This window comes from Gavialis gangeticus, unplaced genomic scaffold (genome assembly GCF_001723915.1).
Source record: "Gavialis gangeticus isolate Ggan-Ray unplaced genomic scaffold, GavGan_comp1, whole genome shotgun sequence".
Lineage (NCBI taxonomy): Eukaryota > Metazoa > Chordata > Crocodylia > Gavialidae > Gavialis > Gavialis gangeticus.
The window spans coordinates 66691262-66714250 of NW_017728992.1; the positions used below are offsets into that span (position 1 = coordinate 66691262).

The following is a 22989-nucleotide window of genomic DNA, read 5'->3' on the forward strand; positions in this document are numbered from 1 at the left end:
GTGTGCTTACTGGTGTATATGTTTTGTCAACTGCTATGAAAGAAACAATGCAGCAGTTAGGTAAAACTCAGACAGCTGTTTATAAAGGAATACATTAAAAGATGTATTTTCAAAACAAAAAATAAAGAAATATTTGTTGCATTCAGTCCAAGGAATCTCCACTCAGGGAATGGTGCTGATAAGGTGGTCTGTCTGTCTGCCGCCCTCTCCCCACAGGCCTCTAGGGCCTATAACTTAAAGCCTTCTATCTCCTTTTGTTTTGTGCTGCGTCCTTCCATCTTCATCTTCACCCTTCCCTTCCAGCTCTTTATATTGTTTTTATAAAACAGTATAAAAAGTTTTTATATTGTCTTCCCATTATTACCTTGATCTACCTTCAGGTCTGATACCCTCCATCTCAGTTTCCAAAATCTGACTCGCGTCTCCTCTTGCCCTGCATGATATGCCCTGTTAGGGTTGTCGCTAGGAGCTAATAATGCCTGATGTTTCATGTAAATAGAAAAACACAGATAATGTAATCACACAGGTGGATTTTCAAGGCCCAAAGGGCAGTTAAGCTTCTAATTCCCATTGAAAGCAACTGGAAGTCAGGTACAAAATTCCTTTTATGCCTTTAAAAAAATCTATTTCCCCCTCTATCTATCTACAAAGAAAAGGACTTCAAATAGGAATGCACTTGATTTCCTACAAGTTAAGTCAAAATAGAACAACAACAAAAAAACTTCTTACAATGAAACTGGGAGCTGGCAGTTCAAGTTGTCTTAACTTTTTTTGCTAGTTTATTCTTTGTAATTGGATTATCATTTAATATTACAATTTCCTTTTTTTCCAGGAATTATACTTTGAGGTTCATGCCAATACCTATGAATGATGCTTCTCAAGCACTTAAAACAAACCCTGAAAAGACAGAAGATGCACTGCGAAAGGTATTGCATATACAGCCCATACACAAAAAAGCACATAGTAATGTTAAGTGGTTATGCTTTCAGGCTTGGGTAAGTAAAACTTCTTTGTTAAAGTCATCAAGCATTAGACTTACATGGACATATACAAACATGTGGAGGGGTTATAGTAATAAAAAATTATTGTAGTACGGGAAACTTTTTTTAAATTGAGAGCTATTGACCACAGTGGCTTATTACAGTCAGTCATAAAAGAAGGTAATGCTAATTAAACTATATACAGTATATTTATTAGGGGTGTGCGAAACGGGCTGTATTTGATTTGGATTCAGCCTGAATTGGGGACAGTGATTCCATTTGTTGATTCAGATCACTGTCCCCGATTTGATTTGGCCGAATCTGAATCTGAAGATTCAATGCTGATTCCAAGAATCAGTGATTCAGCCATAGACGCAGCTTTAAATGTTTTTTTTACATACGTTGAGATACTAGGCACAGCTCACGAATGCTGCAATGCTGGGATGGATGGAGCGTCCCACAGGAGCACGGGGTAGCCCCCCAAACCACTCCCCTGGCTCAGTAAAACATTTAAAGCTGTGTCTGTATCCAAATCGTTGGATCTCTCTGAATCAATTCAGAGAGATTAAAGGGTTGCCTGATTCAATTCGGATTTGGCCACCAAATTGGGCCAAATCTCCACTGAATTGAATCGGAGAATAAAGTTTCGCACAGGCCTAATATTTATGTGTGAATGTAATATGTATTGGTATTACACGTGGCATATCTGTGTTGGTGTATGTGTTTTTACACTTACAGAAGTATTTGTGTTCATTTTGTTCTTGTTGAAGAATGGCAAGTGTGTTCAGCAGTGCGCAAGACAAAAGAAGATGAGAGGGGCTGTTAAGGGGTAGACAGCAGCATATTTATGGGAGATGTGTATGTTGTATACCCAGAAAGCACATGCAGCATAATCGTACATTAACTTAACTGCATCAAGTGCTCTTTGGAGTGAAGTCTCTGTTGACAGTAAATTCTGTAGCTGTCCAAGTCATGCAGACTAAAGCACTCACAACTGAGCTTTCATACTTTAAACAGGTGTGTGGCCAACCTGTGGCACATGTGTGACAAATAATATGGGCAGCCTCTGTTTGTGGCATGCAGCAGCTCAAGAGGGACAGGTAGCACAGTGGCAGATAGAGCAGGAAGCCGAAAACAAACCAGCAGGTCAGGCAGGGGAAAGGGGTCTCATTGGCATTCAGGGAGGGTGTGGGGCTTTTGTGGCCCACATGCTGAAAAGCTGGGTCCCCCATGCCAGCCTAAAGTAGTCTTTTATAAATCAGGAAAAATGTGTAGTCCACAGCTTTGTAATGAAATATTTTTCTTTAATAAGGGTGGGAGCACATAAAAGCCCACAAACAGTTTTTACAGGCAGCTGTGATGAAGTAACATCTGTTTGTGAGCTTTATTACAGCAAGGAAGGCTGTAGATAAATGGCTTGTTAAAGGGAAAGATTCTGGGGGCTTTTTCTTTGATATATTTTTTCATATATCCTGATTCTTATTTTTTTAAACTTGGACCATGGGGATTATATCCTGTATGAAACATTACTATTTACCTAGTGCAAGTATAAATCTTATTTAGATATGGACAGATATTCATTTGTAGTGCTATAAAAATAAGAGCATATTCCAGACCCCTGGCTAGAAAGCTACAAAAGTCACCTCAGGGGTGAGCTCTCCAGCCATGGGGGGGATAGAGGCTGGTGGTTTGCCTCTCCCATCCCAACCTCCCACCTCCAAAGGAGCCTCAGTCATCCATATCACTGACAGCCTTCCTTCTCTAGATGGATGTCAGTGATCAGCAGCTGTCCCCAGTAGCAGCACTTTCCACTATTGCCATGGGATCTTCCCATTGTTTCTGCTGGAGCAGAAAGAACTGCCACAGCCTTTGTTGAAAGTGCTGCTCTTCCCAGTGTTGCTTTGGTGTCAAGTCTTCCTGCTGTGACTATCACCACAGGCCAGGGACTTTTTCTAACTGTTCCCATCAGAATTGTGGAAGGAGGAAGAGCTGTCACACCTATCATTGGAGAAGGAGAGACAGAGCAGAGGACTGGCATGCTGGGGTCCAAGGGGCTCTCCTGTAGCAGTACATGTACCTAAGCAAGTGCACTGGCATTTGTACCCTACTAATGTAATGTCTGTTCATGGCCTTTCTCTATATCAAAAGTGAAACAGAGTTATCTCCTAAGAATCTTTGGAAGCCTACATTTATTGTATACCATTTTTAACAGAACTTTTCAGGCCTCTTTCATACATGATAAACAACCAGAAAAAAAAGGGCAGGTTAAAAACTTCAAAAGTGCTTAAGTGATGTTGGAGCATATGGCCATGAATAGGTGTTTGTTTCTGGTGGGAGAAATTTCCACCACAAGAGATGTTTCTAGGAGAAGGACCAGAATAGGTGTTCAGCCTGCAGCTGCCCCCTCTCCCTTGGTCTGGGAGAGACATGGGGAACAGTGGCTGCCCCAATTCACCCATTCCGCAGTCCTAGGCAGTCCCTGGTTGGGGAAGGGTGGGGTGCATTGCTATGATGCTTTAGCAAGAGCTTTCTTGGCTCTGTGGGCTTTTAAATTGCTATGTGCACCGCCCAGGTGAGCAACACACATGGCATTTAAAGTTCACATGGCTGAGAATGGGGCAGGGAAAGCTTTCTCAAGCCTGTTCCCAGCTCCGCCAGCTTTGACATCCCTGCCCCCACTGCCAAGCTGCAGAGGTTCATGATTTGGGGAAGATGTAGGGATTGGTGTCACAAAGCCCCCAGCCCAAGTCTGCGGAAGAGATAGGGATCATTTCCTTGCTGCTACCAGACTAGACCAGACCAGACCAGACCAGGAGAGCAACATGCAAATGTTCATTCTTTGAGAGAGTTTCTCTTACAAGGGAGGTGTTTCAGGTTGATCCTTGTAGTTTCTACTGGGAGAGCAGGAATTCTTCCAGCAGAAATGGGCCTATAACACCTGTATGTGGCCTATTCCACCTTCGAAAATGGAGCTTGGGCTTTCTAAGTCCTTAGTAACTTCAGAAAATGGAAGTGAGATTTCTACATCACTTAATTAAGCTCCTGGCAGACATTCAGCTATGGGCATCATGGGAAGCATTCCCTCTAAGGTGCGTGGGATGCGCAGCCATGCAGGCATGCTCGTGCCATGCTGCCAGATACGCCTGTGCGGCTGCGCACATGGTGCAGCTTAGAGGGACCGCTGGTCATGGGATATGATGCATGATCCCAGCAGTTGTGCCTCCTGGCATGCTAGACAACCATGGTAGGAGGCATGATTGTGGCACTGGCAATTAGAAAGTTAGTCAGCTGATCCTTGTTCCTGGTCTTGGAAGCATAGCAGTCAAGGGCTCCATTGCACCCCCACAGGGATGGGAGCAACAGCTAATCATTTCTCACAGCTTTGGGGGCACACTGGAGCCCTTGACTGTGATGTAACTTGGAGGCTGGGAATGGCAGTCAGCTAATTAGTGATTCCAGCCTAGAGAACGTATGGAGTGAAAGGCCCCCATGAACTCCCCAGGCTGGGAAACCCAATCAGGCTGGCCATACGTACAATATAAGATATGATGGGATCCCGCCACAAAGTTGTTACATGATTTTTGTGTATAACTTTGTGGCTTAGTTCATGTTTTATTGCACCAATTAATTGCATTAATATGTGGCCAGGTTACTATTTAAGATGTGATTAACTGGTAAAGCACGTCTTAAGTCTAATGTCTTCCAGAGGAACCATAGAAACATTTGAAGATTTTGCCTTCAATCTTTCCCTGTCCTCCCCCCTCCTTTGCAGGTCATCTTTCTTACCATTTTAAAGCATGTCTTTTGAGCCTTTTACAGAAGAATGAACAATTCTAAAAGAAATTACTAAACCAGCTACTGTCCTGCTGATCTCTTGTGTATAGATCATCATAGTGTTAAGAACTGTGCTTTAAAAAGACAGCGAGAAAAAGTTAGTGCATTCCCCTTCAGCAGCTTTCAAACATAAATTCTGTAGAGCTTTGTAAAAGATAAATAATTGTAGCGGCCCTATCAAAAAAGACTTAAAACATAAAATCAGTACAAGTCTTGATAAATTTATTCTAAACACCTAAGCCAATTATGCAATTTATTTGATTATTACAGATGAACAAGCAAATACCCCAGACAGGCATTTCTAATGCTCCAGTTGTGTTCTTATAAAAGCAGTATTTTAGGGGGCTTTTTAATTCTCAAAAAATTTAATTGTTTAGACTTTTTTCCCCCAGGGGTTTTTGGTGGGTGTTTTAGGTTTATCTATTCAAAAAACTAGGTTGCTACTTAGTTTTCTGGTTCCAGGGGTCAAGATGGAATATTTAATATAACATTGCATGGAGGATTGAAATGTATGTTTTGAGACAGATGAAGTTGGAAATATTTTAATTTTCAGTCTTTAATTTGCATGGTTCACTCACATGCTGAAGTGTTAACTGATTCAGAATCCAGGAGAATTTCAGTTAAAAGAGAAAAACAAATGAAAAAAAAGGGAAAATCCTCCATAAATGCATTATAGATGACTGAGTATGAACTTTGCAAGTGAATAAACATAGCCTTGTGTGGTTATCAAGCAGTGAGCTATATGGTACAAGGTCTAGTGAGCAAAATTAGAAGACATTTATTTCTTTTCTCCAATATTTTTACTGCAGTGACAAAATGTCAAAAGCATGAGTGTGGGTGAGAATAGAATCAGTATCCTGACATGAACTTTTGCTTTCAGATAGAAAACTACTTACTTCGTAATCATGAGACCAGAAAATACCTACAGGAGCAGGCATACCGGTTGCAGCAAGGCATTGTAACTAGTACCACACAACAGGTGAGTGCCTTGTACATGACTGATCATGCTTTCAGTATTGAATTTTTTTCTGGGGACCAAATTCTGTCCTAATTATAGCAATGTAACCATGTGGCCTTTAGAACCTGGTTGACTAAAATAAAGAAATTGACACTGATTCCTTTTACTATGGAACCTGAAGAGAGATTTTTTTTGCAGAGCCTTTAAATACCATGAGCACAAATGCTGTTGAAAAAGATTAAAGAGAGCAATTCACATTCTTGGTTGTGCCCCCAAAGTTGCATGCCATAAAGAATGTTCAACTCAGAAAAGGAAGGGGGTACACATTCCTGTTTTCTAGATTCTGAGCCATTGCATGAGTTAAAATAGCCCCCTATGTATCTTAGACTATGGGCAGACATTATGTTTTCACCTCCCAGCTGCAGCACAGCAAAAATTGCCATGAAGGCATACAGTGATGTGTTCTGTAGCCAGGGGGTATGATAGTAGGTTGCTTGCCGCTGTGGATCCAATCCCTCACCACCACCAAGATGAGGGTAGCATGGCAGTGAGTCTGCTTGCTTACACCAGTCTGCTACCCCTACAGTGAAGTGGGAATCAAAGCTGCAATCCCCCACTGACTGCTGTAGCCCTGGAGACCATCATGGGGAATGGCAAGCTTTCAGTGAGTGCCTTGCAGCTTCGGCCCTCTGGGGCTGCCTTCCCTTCCCCATCCTCGTGGTGGGGTAGTGGGCAGGCTCCCAGTGATCAGGTGGCATCACAGATTCTCTGGGGCTGCCATCTGTTCCCCTGTGACTCAGGGGAACTAGACCACAAAACTCAATGACTCTACCCCATTCCCTTGGGCGGTGGGGGGAGCGGGAGGAGAGGAAAAAGCACTGTTGTATACTGAGAGACTGCTGTAGTGCTTCATTGTACTGTCTAGATGTTATATGTGGTGCTACAGAGAAGTTTCTGGGTGGAACAGCTGTGCTTATGTAGCACTCCCACTAATTTTGTAGGACTACAGGGCACATGCATGTTTGTCCTCTTAGTTTTTCTAGTATTACACAATTGTTGGCAGTTCCACAAACATAAGGTCCCTGACCTTTGCTGGGAGTGCTGCTTTAAGTGAAATAGGTCCCCCTACTGCATCCTCCCAGCATGGCAAGCCTCCTTTACCAGTGCTTCTGAGAAGCTTGATGCAGGGTCTGTGATGGCTCATCACAGTCTCTATACCAGGGCAATACTCCCTGGTGTCTTGCAGGCTGTTTATGCTCCCAGTATACCACTGGGGCAGGTTTGCAAAACTGGATGTGACTCGGAGTGTGGATTTTGTTTAAATACAGATTGTAGGCCAGATTCATATGGTCTCCATAGGCACCTAAATAGGGCTCAGGCAGAACTTAACCTTCTAAGCCCTGTAGTGTAATTCAAATTATCTTGTGCCAGTAGCCATAAAACGTTTCGGTCATGTCCAGTTTGGGGCACCTGGGCATCAAGGGCATCTTTATACATGCTGTGGGAGGGGAGCAAGAGGGAAGCACTGTAATTAGAGCAGCTCTTGGAAGCCACTCTAACTAAAGTACCCTGCAGCATCACGTGTATTCAGCTTCCTGCGCTCCAAAATGCTGGTGGGGACATTTCACTAAAGCTTTTCAAACAAACTTTAGGTAGAGTACCCCCACCACCATTTTGAGGCACGGGGACACCAAATACATGTTTATGCAAAGGCTGCTGGACAATGCTAATTAGCACACTCCGGCAGACTCAATTAATTGAGTCTGCTTTGATGCCTTCTAAGTAGCACGTACTGGAGCAGGCATCTGGCACATATAGAGGTGCCCCAACTTTCTGCTTAAGTTTGGGTGCTGTACATACAAGTTCTGAGAGAAAGCAGGAGGCCACTGTTCTAGGCTTTCCTCACCTGAGAGGATTCAGACCCACATATTCCACTTCCTAGGAGAGTGGTCTCACCATGCAGTTACAGAATAATTGCCATGTCCCTCCTTTGTGAGGGTAAAGGCTTTGGTTCTGAGCCTTGCTCCCAGGATGATTTATGCGTATTATATTAGACAGCCATTGGTTAAAAAATAGATATAAAGCTAGAGAGACATAAAGTTAGAGAGAAGGTAAGCAAGAAGAAGCCTGCCACTCCACTGGAAGGATGGGCTCTTGGAATTTGGTCCTTGCTGCTATGGCTATTTGTAAGTTTTAAGTATTCCTGTCTAAATGCCTCTACTTACAAAACCAGTTTTATTCAGATCCTGTATTCATTTGAACTCTAGTTACTGTTCAGGCCAGTGCTGGAGTAGAGCAGTCCAGAGCAGTGCTGCTCAACCAGGGGTCCATGGGCCAAATCTGCATGCCTCTGCTGCCAAATTTCTGTACCTTTGGGAAGCCCCATGGGCCAGATCAGGGCAGGTAATTATTTCAGGCAAAGGGCTACTTAACAATTTTTGGCGAGCTGTCAGGGGCTGCTTAAGTAGCCTCATCCCTTCACAGTTGCCCTGCCCCATGGTCACCACATTGGGTCCAGAAGTCCTGCCCCTAACCCTTAACTTTTGCCACCAGAAGTCCCTCCCCTTGCTGCCCCTCCCCCCTATATTCTTTTTGGGAGGGGGGGTTGCCATCTTAGAACCAGAAACAAACCGAATCATACACCAGAAGTCAAACACCTACTATAATATATTTTAGTTATATTACAAAAATATTTGTCATGACTTGTGATTGTTTACTGTATATAGAAGGAATTGCATAACAACTCAAAAATAAAGTGTCAATTATATTGTGTGTGTGGTGGGGGGTGGTTGTGAAGGGGGCAGAGGGTATGTTGGGGTGTATGTATATGTTGGTGGGGGAAGGGTGTGGGGTATAAGGGAGAGTGGGGGGTGTAGGGAGCTCCTACACACACACACGGCATTCAGCCCCCACACACGCCCTTGCAGCCTGCCTCTATCGCAGAGGCTCTGCGCTGTGTTCTTACTACTCCACACTTGCAATGGGACAGACCTGTGCTGGACCCTGTGGGGAAGCAAGGGGCAGGGCTCCCTCCACTCCTGGTGGAGTGCGGGGACCTGCACAGCAGGGAACAAGGGAGGCAGCAGGCTCCAGCGCAGAGCTTCCCCAGCTGCAAGTGTTGGAGATGCAGGTGCGTGGCGTGGAGCCCTGGCAATAGGGCAGGTTCTGCTCCCTCCTCCTGCACAGTGCTGGGCATAATCGCCCACTGGGCACAATCGCCCTGACCTCCCTGCCTGCTGCTGCTGCTGGCAGCTGGGGCTGCATGCCATGGGGGGATGTGTAGGGGGTCCCTATACCTGCCACCTTCATACCCACACCCTGCCTATCTGCCCCGCCACTTCCCTACCTGCTGCCTCAAGCGAGCATGTTCTGGCTGCAGCAGGAGTCATGCCCGGAAGAGCCATTCTACACAAGAAGGTGGGAGCAAGGCCCGATAGGGTATTTTGGGGGTTATACACCTGGTCACCTCGCTTCTGCCCTTGTGGGTAGAAGGGCTAGGTGGGGTACAATTCATTGTGAGGGGCACTGTGGGCTGAATGAAAATGCCTGGCAGTCCACATTCAGTCCACAGGCTGTATTTTGCCCACCTGTAGGCCAGATGATGTGGTTTCACATGCTACATTGCATTGGTGCACAAGTTTGGTCCGTGGCAGAGTCCGCTGTGCCAGATTGCACCTGTCAGCCAACCCCACATAGGATCAGGCCCACAGACTGACCCCCATGCACTGTTCCTGCACTGGATCAGGCTCATGGACTGATCCCATAACACTCATGCAGGCTGCAGAGATTTGGCACCACTAAGGTGAAGAAAGTGGAGATTTCCTCTAATCCTTAAGCAGTTTCCTCACACTTGCTTCAGTTTTTTTTTTGGTTTAGAGGCTTATAGAACAATGGTTTATTACTAGAGGCTGAAAGTACTTTCCACCCTCTTGACAGATAAAATGGTACACAGGGATGCACTGGCATTAAAATCTCTAAGAGCAGCATCATTTTATTTTATTCTAACCATTCATCCATTGCAGTGGTGCTCAACCTTTTTGCCCCATGGGCCAGTTGATCAGTGCACCCTGATCTGTTCCATTACTACCCTTTTCACATTAATTTCCTTCTGCATTATGTTTAGTCCTTTTTGCATCTGTTTTTTTGGTTGGTTTTCTTCCCCCCTACAATGAGGTCTCAGGAAATCTAAATTACCATTTTTAAGAAGTAGAATAAAAGCACCCATGCTTATTTAAATTCTGGGTATAAAATGAATCATAATGTAAAACAGAAATTAGCAAACATTCCAGAACAGAGACAGATATTCTGGCTTATCCCCCCACCAGTACATTATTATTTCCAGAGAATATTTTTTTATTTGTCCAGTTCAATCTTTAAATGACCCAAGTGAAGGGAATTCCATATTATCTACTCATTAATCTGTTGGGTTTAAAACCCCTTGGAGAGAAAAACAGAGCAGAAAAGGAAGGTGCTGTAGATGTGCTTTGGTACTGGTTAGCAAAAATGCTGGATTTACCAACTTTACATTATCGTGTAGACAATTTGTTGGGGTTTCAAAATGTTAGACAGATAGCTTGCTTTAAAGAATTTATTTAAAATCTTTTCATTGCCTCCATAGTGATATAAGCACTCTGTATTCCCTCCTGTTTCTCATAGCCACAAATCACTAAAAAATTGTCATTCGTAGGTGAGGCAATAATATTGTTCTATCTTATAGGGCACATAGCTTCCGCCTTTCTATTTGAGTGTGTGGAACATTTTGTATCAAATGCAATGCAAAACTCTAGAACTCTTGATTCACAGATGATATCTTTTATTAGACCAACTGAGAAATCACAAAAAATTATCTTGTTCAAGTATCATCTCTGAACCAGGAGTTCTGGAGTTTTGCATTTCTTCTTGTTTCAGACCAACATGGCTACCAAATGCATCCCTGAACCCTTGTATCAAATGCAACACTAATTCAAATTTAAATGATGAAAGATTGTGAAAGCAGATTTTTGTTTTGATAGACGTAGGTCTAAGCCAGTGTTCTTTGATTGGAAATGTTTACTACTTCGAAAATATTTGCAAATCATGCTCAATAATGATTTGTTCAGAAAGCAGAAATAAATTATCACTAGTGTCTGGACTGACTGTAGGGCAATGTAGTGTTACTGACAACAGCTCAATAATCTTTACACCCATGTTTTAGATCTCAAAGTATTTTGTGTATACTCCCTTTTTCCCAGCCCCTCCCACCCTACCCAGCTAACTTTAGCTGTAGGAAGAACGAAAGAAAAGAGGAAAGGTGGTACCTCGTGTTATTACTTGCACCTTTTTTTCCTATAGTAGAAAAAATATTTTTATATCAGAAACATTTGTACACATGTGGGCTCTAAACATACATTTGAGAGCTTTGGGTCCTAACAGCAAATACCATCATGTTCATTTAGATCTGGAATCTGGACTGGATGTACATGTGAATTGTACTGTGTCCAAGTTTGTGGACAATACTAAATTGTGGGATGAAGTGCACACTCCAGAGGGTAGGAAACGATTGCAGGCCGACCTGGACAGGTTAAAAAAAGTGGGCAGTACACAATAGGATACAGTACAAGGACAAGTGCAGAGTGCTGCACCTAGGGCTCAAAAATATCTAGGACACTTACTGGCTGGGAAGTGACCCTCTCAGCAGCACAGAAGCGAAAAGGGATCTTGGAGTCATAGTGGACTCCAAGATGAACATGAGTCATCAGTGTGATGAATCATCAGCAAAGCTAACCACACTTTATCATGCATCAGCAGATGCATGATGAATAGATCCAAGGAAGGGATACTTCCCCTCTATGCAGCATTGGTCAGACTGCAGTTGGAGTACTGCATCCAGTTTTGGGTGCCACACTTCAAGTAGGATGTTGATAGACTCAAGAGGGTCCGGAGGAGGGCCACTTGTATGATCAGGGGCTTATAGGACAAGCCCTATGAGGAGAGACTGAGGGCCCTAGACCTCTTCAGCTTCCACAAGAGAAGGCTGAGAGGTGATCCTGTGGCCGCCTAAAAATTCATTAGGGGGACGCAGCAAGGGATTACAGATGCTCTGTTCACAAGGGCGCCTTTTGGGGTAACAAGGAACAAGGGTCACAAACTGACAGAAAGCAGATTTAGGCTAGATATCAGGAAAAATTTCTTCATAGTAAGGGTGACCAAAATTTGGCAGGGGCTTCCAAGGGAGGCGGTGCTCTTCCCTACCTTGGGGGTCTTTACAAGAAAGCTGGATAGGCATCTGGCTGGGGTGATCTGAGCCCAGCACTCTTTCCTGCCCAGGCAGGGGGTCGGACTCAATGATCTGTTGATGTCCCTTCCGACTCTAGCATCTATGAATTGAGTGAAACTTAACTTTGTGTTTGATCAGCACCACTTCTTTGCAAATAATCTATTTTCTGCCTTTGCTTCTAATATTTTCTCATCTTTTTTCTTTAGATGATTGACAGAATATGTGTTAAAGTACAAGATCATCTCAACTCTTTAAGAAACTGTGGTGTGGATGCTGTACAGGAAGATCTAAAATGTGCAGAAAGGCTTATGCGGGATGCTAAGAACTCGAAAACAGTAAGAACTTCCAAGCACTATATACTGGTTACATGGATCACAGTTTAATATAAAATGGTTTGATTAAAGAACTATAGCCCTGATTTAGTTCTTTATATTTATTTGTGTGTGTGTGTACTAGCAAATTGCCCATCAAGAATGATGGGGAAGGGAGGGTGGGCGGGAATGGAGGGGAGAGGGGAAGGTTGCTAACCCTAACCCACCAGCCCCGCGCCACCATGGGGCTGGGGGAATGGGGGAAGCTTGCTGCCGCCACCTTCCCCAGAACATGCTTGCAGCACTGTGATTTGTTGTTTCAGTAACCAGTCAGAGTGCTCCAAGAGCAGTATGGACAGACAGACAGACAGACTAAACCCTTTATTATATTAGGATATGTATGTGTGTATATATGTTGGGCGGGAGGGTGTAAATATAAAGGAAATATAAAAGTCAATCCTTTTATGGATTGGTAAGAACTCACCTTTTCCCCATGTTATCTGAACTGGTTTTTATTCAGAATGTTAAATAAAGAATGTTAAAATGAATGCATTTTTTCATCTGTTTTTCTAGATTTGAAGATAATCACCAGAAAGGCTAATTTTTCAAATTGTTGGCTTTGTTTTACAGTTGTTGCCGAACTTATACCACCTCGGTGGACCTTCTTGGGCAGCAGTGAATGGTTCGTTATCCAATCCAATACAGGAGACGTTAGAATCCATGGCTGGGGAAGTCACAAGAGTTGTGGATGAGCAACTTAAGGTCTGGATATAGGTGGTTTTAGATCTTACAGATATAAAAAATGGCTAATGATGGACATGAACTTAAATCAAGAACTGCTATTGCTATCGTAAATGCAAGTGCCATTCAAATGCAGAGCAAGAATTAGAAAACCCATAAAACTTCAATTTGCTTTCTTGGTATTAATTTTGGAACACTGAGTGTTTTTGTTCTGGGTGACTAGCTCCTAGAAAAATGTTCTGAGTTAAAAGTACAAAGTTAAGCATTCTCAAGGAAGAGAAAGAGATGCACCATCTTGTATCTAAGGACACAGGATGCACCATCTTGTATCTAAGGACACAGCCATGTCAAAGGCTATAAACACCTCTGTCCTCTATTGGGATTTTGCCAAAGCAAAAGATTTACATTTACACTGCAGTGGAGTTGTACCAAACCAGTTCCCTGTCCAGGCACCCTAGAAAGCCTCACATACTTTGACAGATAAACTTGCCAATTCAGGTGTCTCAGTGGAGTGTGAGTTAGGGGTAGCTTCTTCTGTAGAGAACCACCGCTATGTGCTCTCAGCCCAAGGTCAACTTTGAGTGCCACTTCAATCCTTCAGTTTCAGTAAGTTTACCACAGGACTTTAGTGAGTGCCTATCAGTGTGGGTTTAAATCAAGGTAGTTTAACCAGCTATCTAAATCATGATTTAAATCACAAAGTGGAAAAGCTTCATTTAAAAAGAATCCATTTTAATAAACTTTTCAACTTGTATTTCACTTATTTTGTAAAGAAGAGTAGTGTCTCATTGATAGATATGACCGTTTGGTATAATTTTTTCAACGTAGCAGGGTACACTACAACTATAGACCTGTATTCAATCAATTCCTTAATATATTTAGATTCTCATTAATTCTGCTTTACTAAGAAGGGTTAGAAAATTATCAACAAAATAGTGCTTATTTACTGGATGATCAACTTTTTATTTTGTATACGGCAGCTGTATTAAGATGGTAATAGAAATGGTAAATGGCATATAATTTTTTTTTATTAAACTAAGCAACCATAAATGTTTTGGGTAAATAAACCTTACGTCGTCAGAATATGCTCTATGTATACAGCTAACTAAGTTGCAGAACAAAGAGATTAACTGTAGTTGGCAAATTATTTCAGGTTAATTTGGAAAAATTAGTGAATATGTTTAAGTGAAAGTGACTGAAATTTAAGGGCACTTTTAAATGTGCTCTGACACTCCAGTGCTTCAGTGTCCCATGTATTCAGTGTCCCATGTTTGAAAATGGTGGTGGAGGAGCTTTAACTAAAGTTTATCAAAAAAGCTTTAGTTAAAGCACCCCCACCATCATTTTGAAATGTGGGGTGCTGAATACACAAGACGCTGTCATTAGAGCAGCTCCTGAGAGCCACTCTAATTAAAATGCACCCCCCCCAACTTCCTATTTGCCTGTTTTTCAAGAATTAGCATCTCAAGTGGCTTGGGCTGTCCTTCACGCTTTCAAAGGAGAGGATAACTGGAAGAAGTTATCCTCTCCTTGCACATTTTTCTCATAGACTAGAAGAGGGGGACAGTTTTTCCAGCAAAAAAACAAACCATGAGCAGCAAACATGTACTCGAATTAGGGGTACACCAGTAGAGATTTTTGGGGCTGATACTGATGGTCAATATTTAAGGAGGCATATTGGCCGATACCAATCCAATTTCTGATACAGGTGCCTTCAGCTGGTAGGTCTGGTATGGTGGAAGAGGAGGGAGGGGGTGAAGTGGCAGGGGGAGGGCAGATCAACACCCCCCACAGTGAGGGAGGGGATGGGCAGGTGCTGCCTAGGTGGGGCGTTGTGGGGAGGCCAGAGCTGTGGCTTGGGTGGGGGGTGGCTCCCACCACTACTTGCATCCCAGGAGGGTATAGTGGGGACATGTGGTCCCCAGATTTGCATGGGTTCAGGTGCAGCTGGGGCTCTTCTTGGTGGGGGCTGAGCTCAGAGCAGGTGCCGCTGGCACTGGGAGGATGCTGCATCCACTCCGGATTTCGCTGCAGTTCTGCTCCCAATGCCGCTGCCACCAGGTGGAGCCCCAACATAATGCCCCGCCTCCACCCACATGCCAGGAAGAGCTGGAGCTGTGGCTGGCGGTGGTGGCGCTGGGAGTGGAACTGCGGCAAAATTTTGGGTGGATGCAGCATTGTCCCAGCACTGCTGGTGCCCAGTCTGAGCCCAGGTCCCACTGAGAAGAGCCACACACAGTCCCACCTACAGCCCTCCTCACCCCATGCAAATCTGGGGGGAACATGCCCCCCCATGTCCTCCTGGGGTGCAAGCAGCAGCAGGAGCTGCCTCCCCTCCATAAGCTGCAGCTCCAGCCACCCCCATCCCCTCCCCGCCTGGGCAGCGCCTGCCCATGTCCCCTCCCTCACCACAGGGGGAATTAATCGGCCCCCCCACATACACTTTCCCTCCCCCCTCCCCTTCCACCACACTGGATTTACCAGCTGGAGGCAGCTCTCCATACTGCCGGCTCTGTTCCTTACTGCCTGAGTGCTGTACAGTGGCTGTGTGCAGGACAGCATTTATCGGACAATTTCCAGTGCAGCCAGTTTTCTTTATATTGGTACTGATCCAATATTGAACCAATGTATCAGTGTACCTCTAACTCAGATTGTTTTCCAGCCCTGAAACTTGCTGTGGTTGACTTGATTGGTAAATGGCTGTTAGTTTCTCATGTCATAGCATTATCTTCCTCTTCAGCAGTTAGGCATTTCATCTGGGACCTTGGCCCTGAGGATATTGGCAATAAGGACAATCAGGTGGAGAAAGCACCTGATATATCTGCTTCTTTAGTGTCTACAATTTAACTCCATTGAGAGATTGCTTTCTCTTGAAGTTCTATCAAAGTTTCAACAGATTTTACAGTACAGGAGCAGTTTGTTCAACACTATGGAAATAGATTTCAGCATGTTTGGCTTATTGTTTTAAATTTATCTTTAGTCAAATGTTGATCACTTTAACTTTGATAATTCAGTGCATTTTTCGCTATTTTCTTCACAAACTGAAGACATTCTAAAAAAAGAGCTCGAAAGAGTCAATCACTGGATTCCCTAATACATCATAGGGGAGATGCTCTCCTCAGTGAAGTGAAGGCAAAAGAGTTGTTACAGAACTATTTTGCAATTTCAGCAACACATTACTTTTTTTCCTGGAGAACTAAAATAATTGCCTAAAAGTTGCATCAAATGAACATTGCAACCATATTTTATAAGTTTCCAGGTTTCCTTCATTATCTTCTAGATTTCTTCCCATCTTTGCTACGTTTGCAGCATTGACTGTGACAAAGTTATGCACTTGACATTTGAATATGTGTTTAGTCTGTATGGAATGTACTGCTACCACATTTGACTGTTCTGCTGTCTGAGTGTTTCCTAATGTATTGGTTGTTTCTATAAAATATACCCTCCCATCTTTTGCTGTCACACAAATGCATATTGGTTCATTGTAGATGTTGCTTCACCCATCAAGACTCAGATTAATGGATTTTGCATTAATGTTTTTTTGCGTGCTGCTCAGTTTCCATCTCAAACACTGCATCTGGCATCTTCTGGTGCCATGTTAATAAAGTTTGACCTCAAAAACTAGATGTTGTTCACCTGTTCTGGAAAAGCATGCAACCCACGACTTGGTGTTTTTGATGGAAACTCATTGATACTTTGTTTTAATTCTTTTATTTTAATATTTTTAAAGATTATAATCAGTTTAGTCCTTAACTATTTTGTATTGGGTTTAGATTTTATTTTAAACAGGTTTATTTATAACAAGAAAGAAATACATACATTGTAATAATTTAATATTTTTAAAATCCTATTTATACCAAAAAACATTATTTCACTAAAATTTCTGATTTATTTTATTTTCTTTTTTAAAAAAAATCAGGTTTTAGCAATCCTGATGTCCATTCCAAGGGACTCTTTGACAAGCTGTGTATCAAATGTGCAGTTCTTCAATTGAGTATTAATTTCTAAAATCCACATTTATTCAGTCACCTAGGTGCCTGATTGCTTTAAATTAGGTAAAAAGAGGTAAGGAACAGGCGTATATACAATATACTTTGTGCATGAAATAAACGTATCTGCCCAGCTCTGGGGCAAGATGGAAGATGGTAGTAGCTGCTAGGCTTTTTGTGAAGGAAATTCAGAATGTGGTTTTGAGATTACCCAATCAGAGCATGTTCCAGTTCACCAACTGGTTAGCAACTTGGCTGTGTTTCACTATACTTAAACATATCACAGAATCTGAAATTGCAGATTAAGCTCTGTTCAGCTGAGACAAAATAAAAATGCTTTAGTCAGTGGGAATGTAATGAAAAGGAATAATAATGCCCCATGACTAATTACTTTTTCTAAATTAAAAAGTTAATGAGGAGGAAAATATTGCCAATTATTGGGTATTTGGTCCCTTCTCCTCTTTGTACATAATAAGGCAAAGAGTCTGTGGATCAGTTTTTATTTTAAATCTCTCCTGTGTATAAGAGCTTGTAGAAGTGAAGCTAATCTCTCCACAGGATTCTTGCCTATAGAGCTTCCAGGCTATCACTGAAATATGCATAATCAGTTCTGTTCTCTGGGCAGGACTGGTGCATTTCAAACAAGTCCTGTGCATTTTAAACAGCCTTGCAGAAGAAAAGTTGTCTTTAGAATTGTTTGTAGAAGTGCTGCCTCGATGTGCTTCATAGCATACGATTGAGTTAATGTGTTGCATAGTCATTTATGCTTTCACACCTGAAAGTAAAGGGCACCTTTTAGATCAATATTTGTCAACTTTTAAAATTACTAGTGCCAAAAGTTTATGAAGTGCCTTATAGCTTATAGGCATCTTAGAAGTCTTTACTGGCAAGGCTGGAGACTTTTCAAGTATTGCGATTGATCTATTTTGCAAGGCGGGAATTGGGGCCACGAGGGAGGAGGGGAGGGAAGGAGATAGAGAGGGATCAGTTGCTTTTTTTTTTTCTTGAATAGTTTATTCTGAATCAAGAATTCCTGTGGGGTTTACACTAAGATCATGTAAATACAGTTCTGTTTGTAAAAGTGACCTCAGGAGAAATATTGCACCTAAAGTCTTCTAAGTGGACCTCTGGTTTTGGCTTCAACTGCCTTAGCAACTAGGGGTGCCTACAGACATAGAAAAAATGGCGCTTTACTTTAAACTTGGTGCATTCCCACACTGAACCCCATGCATACCCAGAAGAGGCAGCATGTTACTTCAACCCGGCTCACCTGATGTCTGTAAAATTGGGCACTTTAGTGGAGCTTTTTTGGCACTTATCTAATAGCTGATTGCATCAGCTATTCGATAAAAGTGCCTAAAGGCCCTGCCGAAGTACCTAATCTTTACAGATGCTACAGAGTTGGGTTGAAGTAACACACTGCTGCCTCTAGTAAAGTTATTAAATGTCTGCACACAGCCTAGAGGTCACATTTCCAAAATTTTTTAACAGATCAGATACCAGGAATTTTCTCTCAAAGGAGAACTGGGGAGGGGAAGAGAGGAGTGAAAAGAAGGATAAGTGAGTTTACTAAAGAAACAGAAATTGCAATAGAGCTTCTACATTGTACTTTGCAAGTCCCTGTCAATGCATTGTCACCAGTCAAAATCTCCTGCTGATACAAGAAGCAGTCTTATTCTGCCAGTGAAGATGGTAGACTGAATGGGAAACTCCAGGAAATGAAAAAGATCTTGAAGCAAGAGAAGACTTTTCATAAGGACTCAAGGGACAGTTTGAGTCATTCCTCTGCAGAAACACCTATGTTTCTTTGTCCGTCTTGGAACAAGGAGAGCATGAGTGATCAGTGCGACTCCACAAATGGTTCAATTGGAGCAGGTTCCACTTCACAGCCTCCTGAGTACCCAAAGCACATTGGGAGAGTGACACTGCAGCTGCACTGGGTGCAGGTCTCCTGGTCTAGTGCTGGAGTCCCTTATCTGTGGCAGTGCCTCTCCCTCCCATATACAGACACAAATTGGCCTACATTTGTGTACTTAAAACTGAGGTGGTGGCCACTTGTTGGCTTTCTTAGATTTAAATTTCAGTTAGCTAAGATGTTTTGAGGAAAATGGAAAGCTTTCTCTGGGGTTTAAGTAGCATTATGGAGACTTTAAAACACAAGGAATTCCTTTGTGTTATACTTGTGTATTCACCCCTCTGCAATTCTCTCATTTCCATTTCTGTATCCTTGTGTTAGTCTTATTTAAATCTGTGTAGGGTTGGCTTGTCCACTTTTTGTTTTTTCACTGTTCAGTGTGTGTGTTGCAGACATATTTTAGATTGTAATCAGATTACTCAGTTTCCCTATGCATGTTCCATAATATATAAGGGGACTAAGAGAGTTTACTGGCATCATGGAGATGGTTTTTCTAAGAGAAGAAGAAAGCATGTGTTCTTCCACCCGGGTTGTAAGACTTCTCCATCTGGAGAGCATGCAAAAGATGCTTCTAATCAGGGGTGGGCAAAATGCGGCCTGGGGGCCAGATGCGGCCCGCCAGGCCGTTCTGTACAGCCCACAGGGCCCCTAAAAAATTTAGAAAATTAATATTTATCTGCCCTGGGCTGCCTGTCATGCAGCCCTCGATGGCTTGCCAAAACTCACTAAGCAGCCCTCTGTCCAAACTAATTGCCCACCTCTGTTCTAAATGCATTTCCTGAAGGCTGCTGCCCAGACAAGAGCATCTTTGCTGAGAGACAAGTGGAGAGAGCACTCAAGAAGGTTATATATTTATTTTGCTGCATGATTTTAGGTATCTTGGTACCCTGCCAGGTTCAGTATATCACTGAACCAGTAAGAAACCCTCATGACATGGAGCACTGCTCACACTACAAGTACTGTTCTTCCCTCTACTGGAACCTTGAACTTCTGCTATGGTGCGGATGACTTCAGGTCTTTTCCGTAGAAGATCATGGCCCTCTTTCTTTTTTCCTGCTCTTACTTTCTTAGGATTTCCAAGAAGTACTATATGACAATAAAGCTGTCTGACTAGAAAAGTTTATTTGCTTGTTATTTGCACGCACGCACGCACGCACGCACACACACACACACACCCGTAGGCAATTACTGGAAATAAAGTAGGTATAACATTTTCCTCTTGGATGCATCAGATGGAAAGTATCAAAAGTATAATGAGATTTATTATTAATTATACTTTCAGTGCTTTCCATTTGGTACATTAAAGAGGAAAATTCTATACCTACTATAGCTGCAGTTACTAGAATTAAGGAAATTAGAGGTAGGGTGCTTTCTTGTTTAAGGTGCTTACCTAGGACTTTGGAAAGTAAGGTTCAGTGCCACGTTCTCACAGTCTTTTTTGGTGACCTGGGTTAAGTCTCTTAGCCTGCCTGTGTCTCAGCTTCCCATCTATAAATTGGAGTGCTATTAATAGCACTTACCTGCCTCATCAGGCTGGCATGAGGATAAATATGTTGAACTTAGGGGTGCACAACAGTGATAAAGGAAATACAAGTTCCTAAGACAGAGGGCCTTATTTTCCAGCTTGTGGGTATTATGTATTTGTGACCCATCTGTTTCAGGGGTAGGTAACACCCGGTACAGGTGCCAGAGTGTGGCACTCAAAGGCATTTTGCTTGGCACACATGCCTCTGGGTGGATGGTGGGGAAGGGGCCGGGGCTACACAGCAATGGCAAGGATTTGGCCCCTCATGGCTCTCCTGCCATCCGCCCCTGGCACATCAACATCTTACAAGTTGAAGCTGTGGGTGTTTTGGCACTCTAACCAAAAATGTTGCTGACTGGTGGTTGGCTGAACTGCTTTGTTGGTTGTCAGTTTTACTTTCCAGTAGTGTTTTTACTGACTGTCCTGTGCAGAACTTGAACGCAAACCTTTCTATTAGGTTCTGTAAGAGGCTTTTTTAAGCAAGGCTTGCACAGCTGAAACCGAAAGAGCAGCAAACAGATCCAGTAGAGGAGAGAGTAAGCATAGATACAGTATTGCCATCCCAAGCCTACAAAGAATTGTGTCAAGATATGAGATTTTTAAATGTTGTTATAAGTTTCCTTCTGTCATCAGGCTTTGGAAAGTTTATAGTTCATAATTCCAAGTTTTTCTTTGCAGCCATGAAAACTAGAAACTTGCCTTCTTAATGAAAGCAGAAATTCTCTTATAATCATTTGCCTTAAAGATCCAGCTCTTGTGAGACATCACTTTCTTTTAAAAATAATTGACCAAATTTAAAAAATGTGTAGTTGACGCTATATAAATTGTATATGAACTCACACACATGGCAATGAGATTCATGCTGGTAAATTTTTGTATACCTCAGAAATTGTACCAGTGTCCATTCCTGATAATGCTGCTAGTAAATTCCAAGCACATGCAAACGTACATTGTCATCATCTTCATCTCAGGCTCTGAAGCCTTTTATACATGAGAAGGCTTAAATTGCTAAAGACAATTGCAAATTCAGAGCACAGTGTGGCTGACCTTTGGAAGTGTTATTAGACATCTATAACAGAGCAGTCTTGCTACTTAAGAGTACAAATACAGTCCTGAGTGCCCAATAGGAGCCTATTCATTGTACTGATAATTAAGCAAATACAGTTATAACTTTAATATTTGAAAAAATAGGTAAATTGTTTGTCTCAGCTCATTTTATAAATGCTTTTAATTTGTGACTCTTGGTTGGATCCCAAACATCCCAGGTTTAAAATGACTTTAATGCTATTGCATTGCAGAGCACTAAGATTGTGGCTTTAATGAAAGCCATTGTGTACAGTATTGAGTTTTTCTCTTTTTTCAGTTGTTTTCATTCACTTTGTGCTGCAGACACTACTTGAGTCTATGGTGGACGCAGCTGAAAACCTTTGCCCAAATGTGATGAAAAAAACCAACATACGGCAAGACCTAATTGAAGCTAGCACTGAGAAGATTTCTATTCCTCGTACGTTTGTGAAAAATGTCCTCTTGGAACAGTCTGGAATTGACATCCTCAACAAAATTAGGTGTGTTAAAAGGACTTTTTAGAAGTGTGGCTAAAGAGTCTGGTGGTGCATTGCATTTATGTATGGCATGACTTTCTCTGTCTATTGGTGTGTTTTCTGAATGTTTCCATAAATCACAAGACAGCATACCAAGTTCTACGGAGAGCATTAAGACATCATATAGGCCCAATGAAATGCAAATATTTAGATTCTACAGTAATCTTAACCTGCAGGTGTAGTTCTGTATTATATATACAATATTTGCTACTGCTATATTTTTTGTGTATAGCTTCAAGAGACACGAATGAAAAATCATGTGTCTTTGAAAAATGTTACTGTTTTTGTTTACCTAACACAAAATTATTGCAACAGGAAAACAAATACTTGCATCTATTTTTCTATGTTGATTGTTTTGTGCATTTGGTAGGAGTTTCTACATTGTTTAGCACTGGAATTTTCTTTAGTAAGTGTATGCCAGAAAATATTCAAGATACACAGTATGGTTGAGCTCATATTGCTGTCATTGGCTGTGGGCAGTTTTCGGCGAGGCTGGGTTGACAGCAAAAGTACATCATTTTATATTTTCATCATTGTCTGTTTGCAGTGAGAGAAAAATAGAAACTTAATTTTAAAACCCCACAATTTAGAATTGAGTATGTACAGTGGAGCAAAATTGCCATAGATATGATTTGGTTTGTTTTTTTTCTAAAGATTAAATTACATTTTTCATTTTCCTATCGTCTTTTTCCCTAAAAAAAAGAAACTTTGTTTTGAAACCAAACATGGAAAGTCTCAAAGAAAAAGTCAGAAAAAGTTATGAGCAATTGAAAATGTTAACTAGGTAAGAGGTGGCCTACAAAACACTGTCTTGAAGTCTTAGTTACATCTTTCATGACAATGAAAGCCATAGAACTCCTCACTTTTGGGGGGGGGGGG

General features: G+C 42.1%; 1 protein-coding gene across 5 annotated transcripts in view; it reads left to right on the forward strand.

The window, feature by feature from the left end:
• The window catches only part of CARMIL1 (capping protein regulator and myosin 1 linker 1), a 371957-nt gene that overhangs the window by 284082 nt on the left and 64886 nt on the right, over positions 1-22989 (forward strand). For all 5 annotated transcript variants that reach the window (XM_019523833.1, XM_019523847.1, XM_019523840.1 and 2 more), the window contains 5 exons: positions 833-926; positions 5695-5793; positions 12235-12363; positions 12970-13101; positions 21899-22074. In XM_019523833.1, the coding sequence (XP_019379378.1) occupies positions 833-926; positions 5695-5793; positions 12235-12363; positions 12970-13101; positions 21899-22074 (630 nt within the window). The remainder of the gene's footprint in view (positions 1-832; positions 927-5694; positions 5794-12234; positions 12364-12969; positions 13102-21898; positions 22075-22989) is intronic.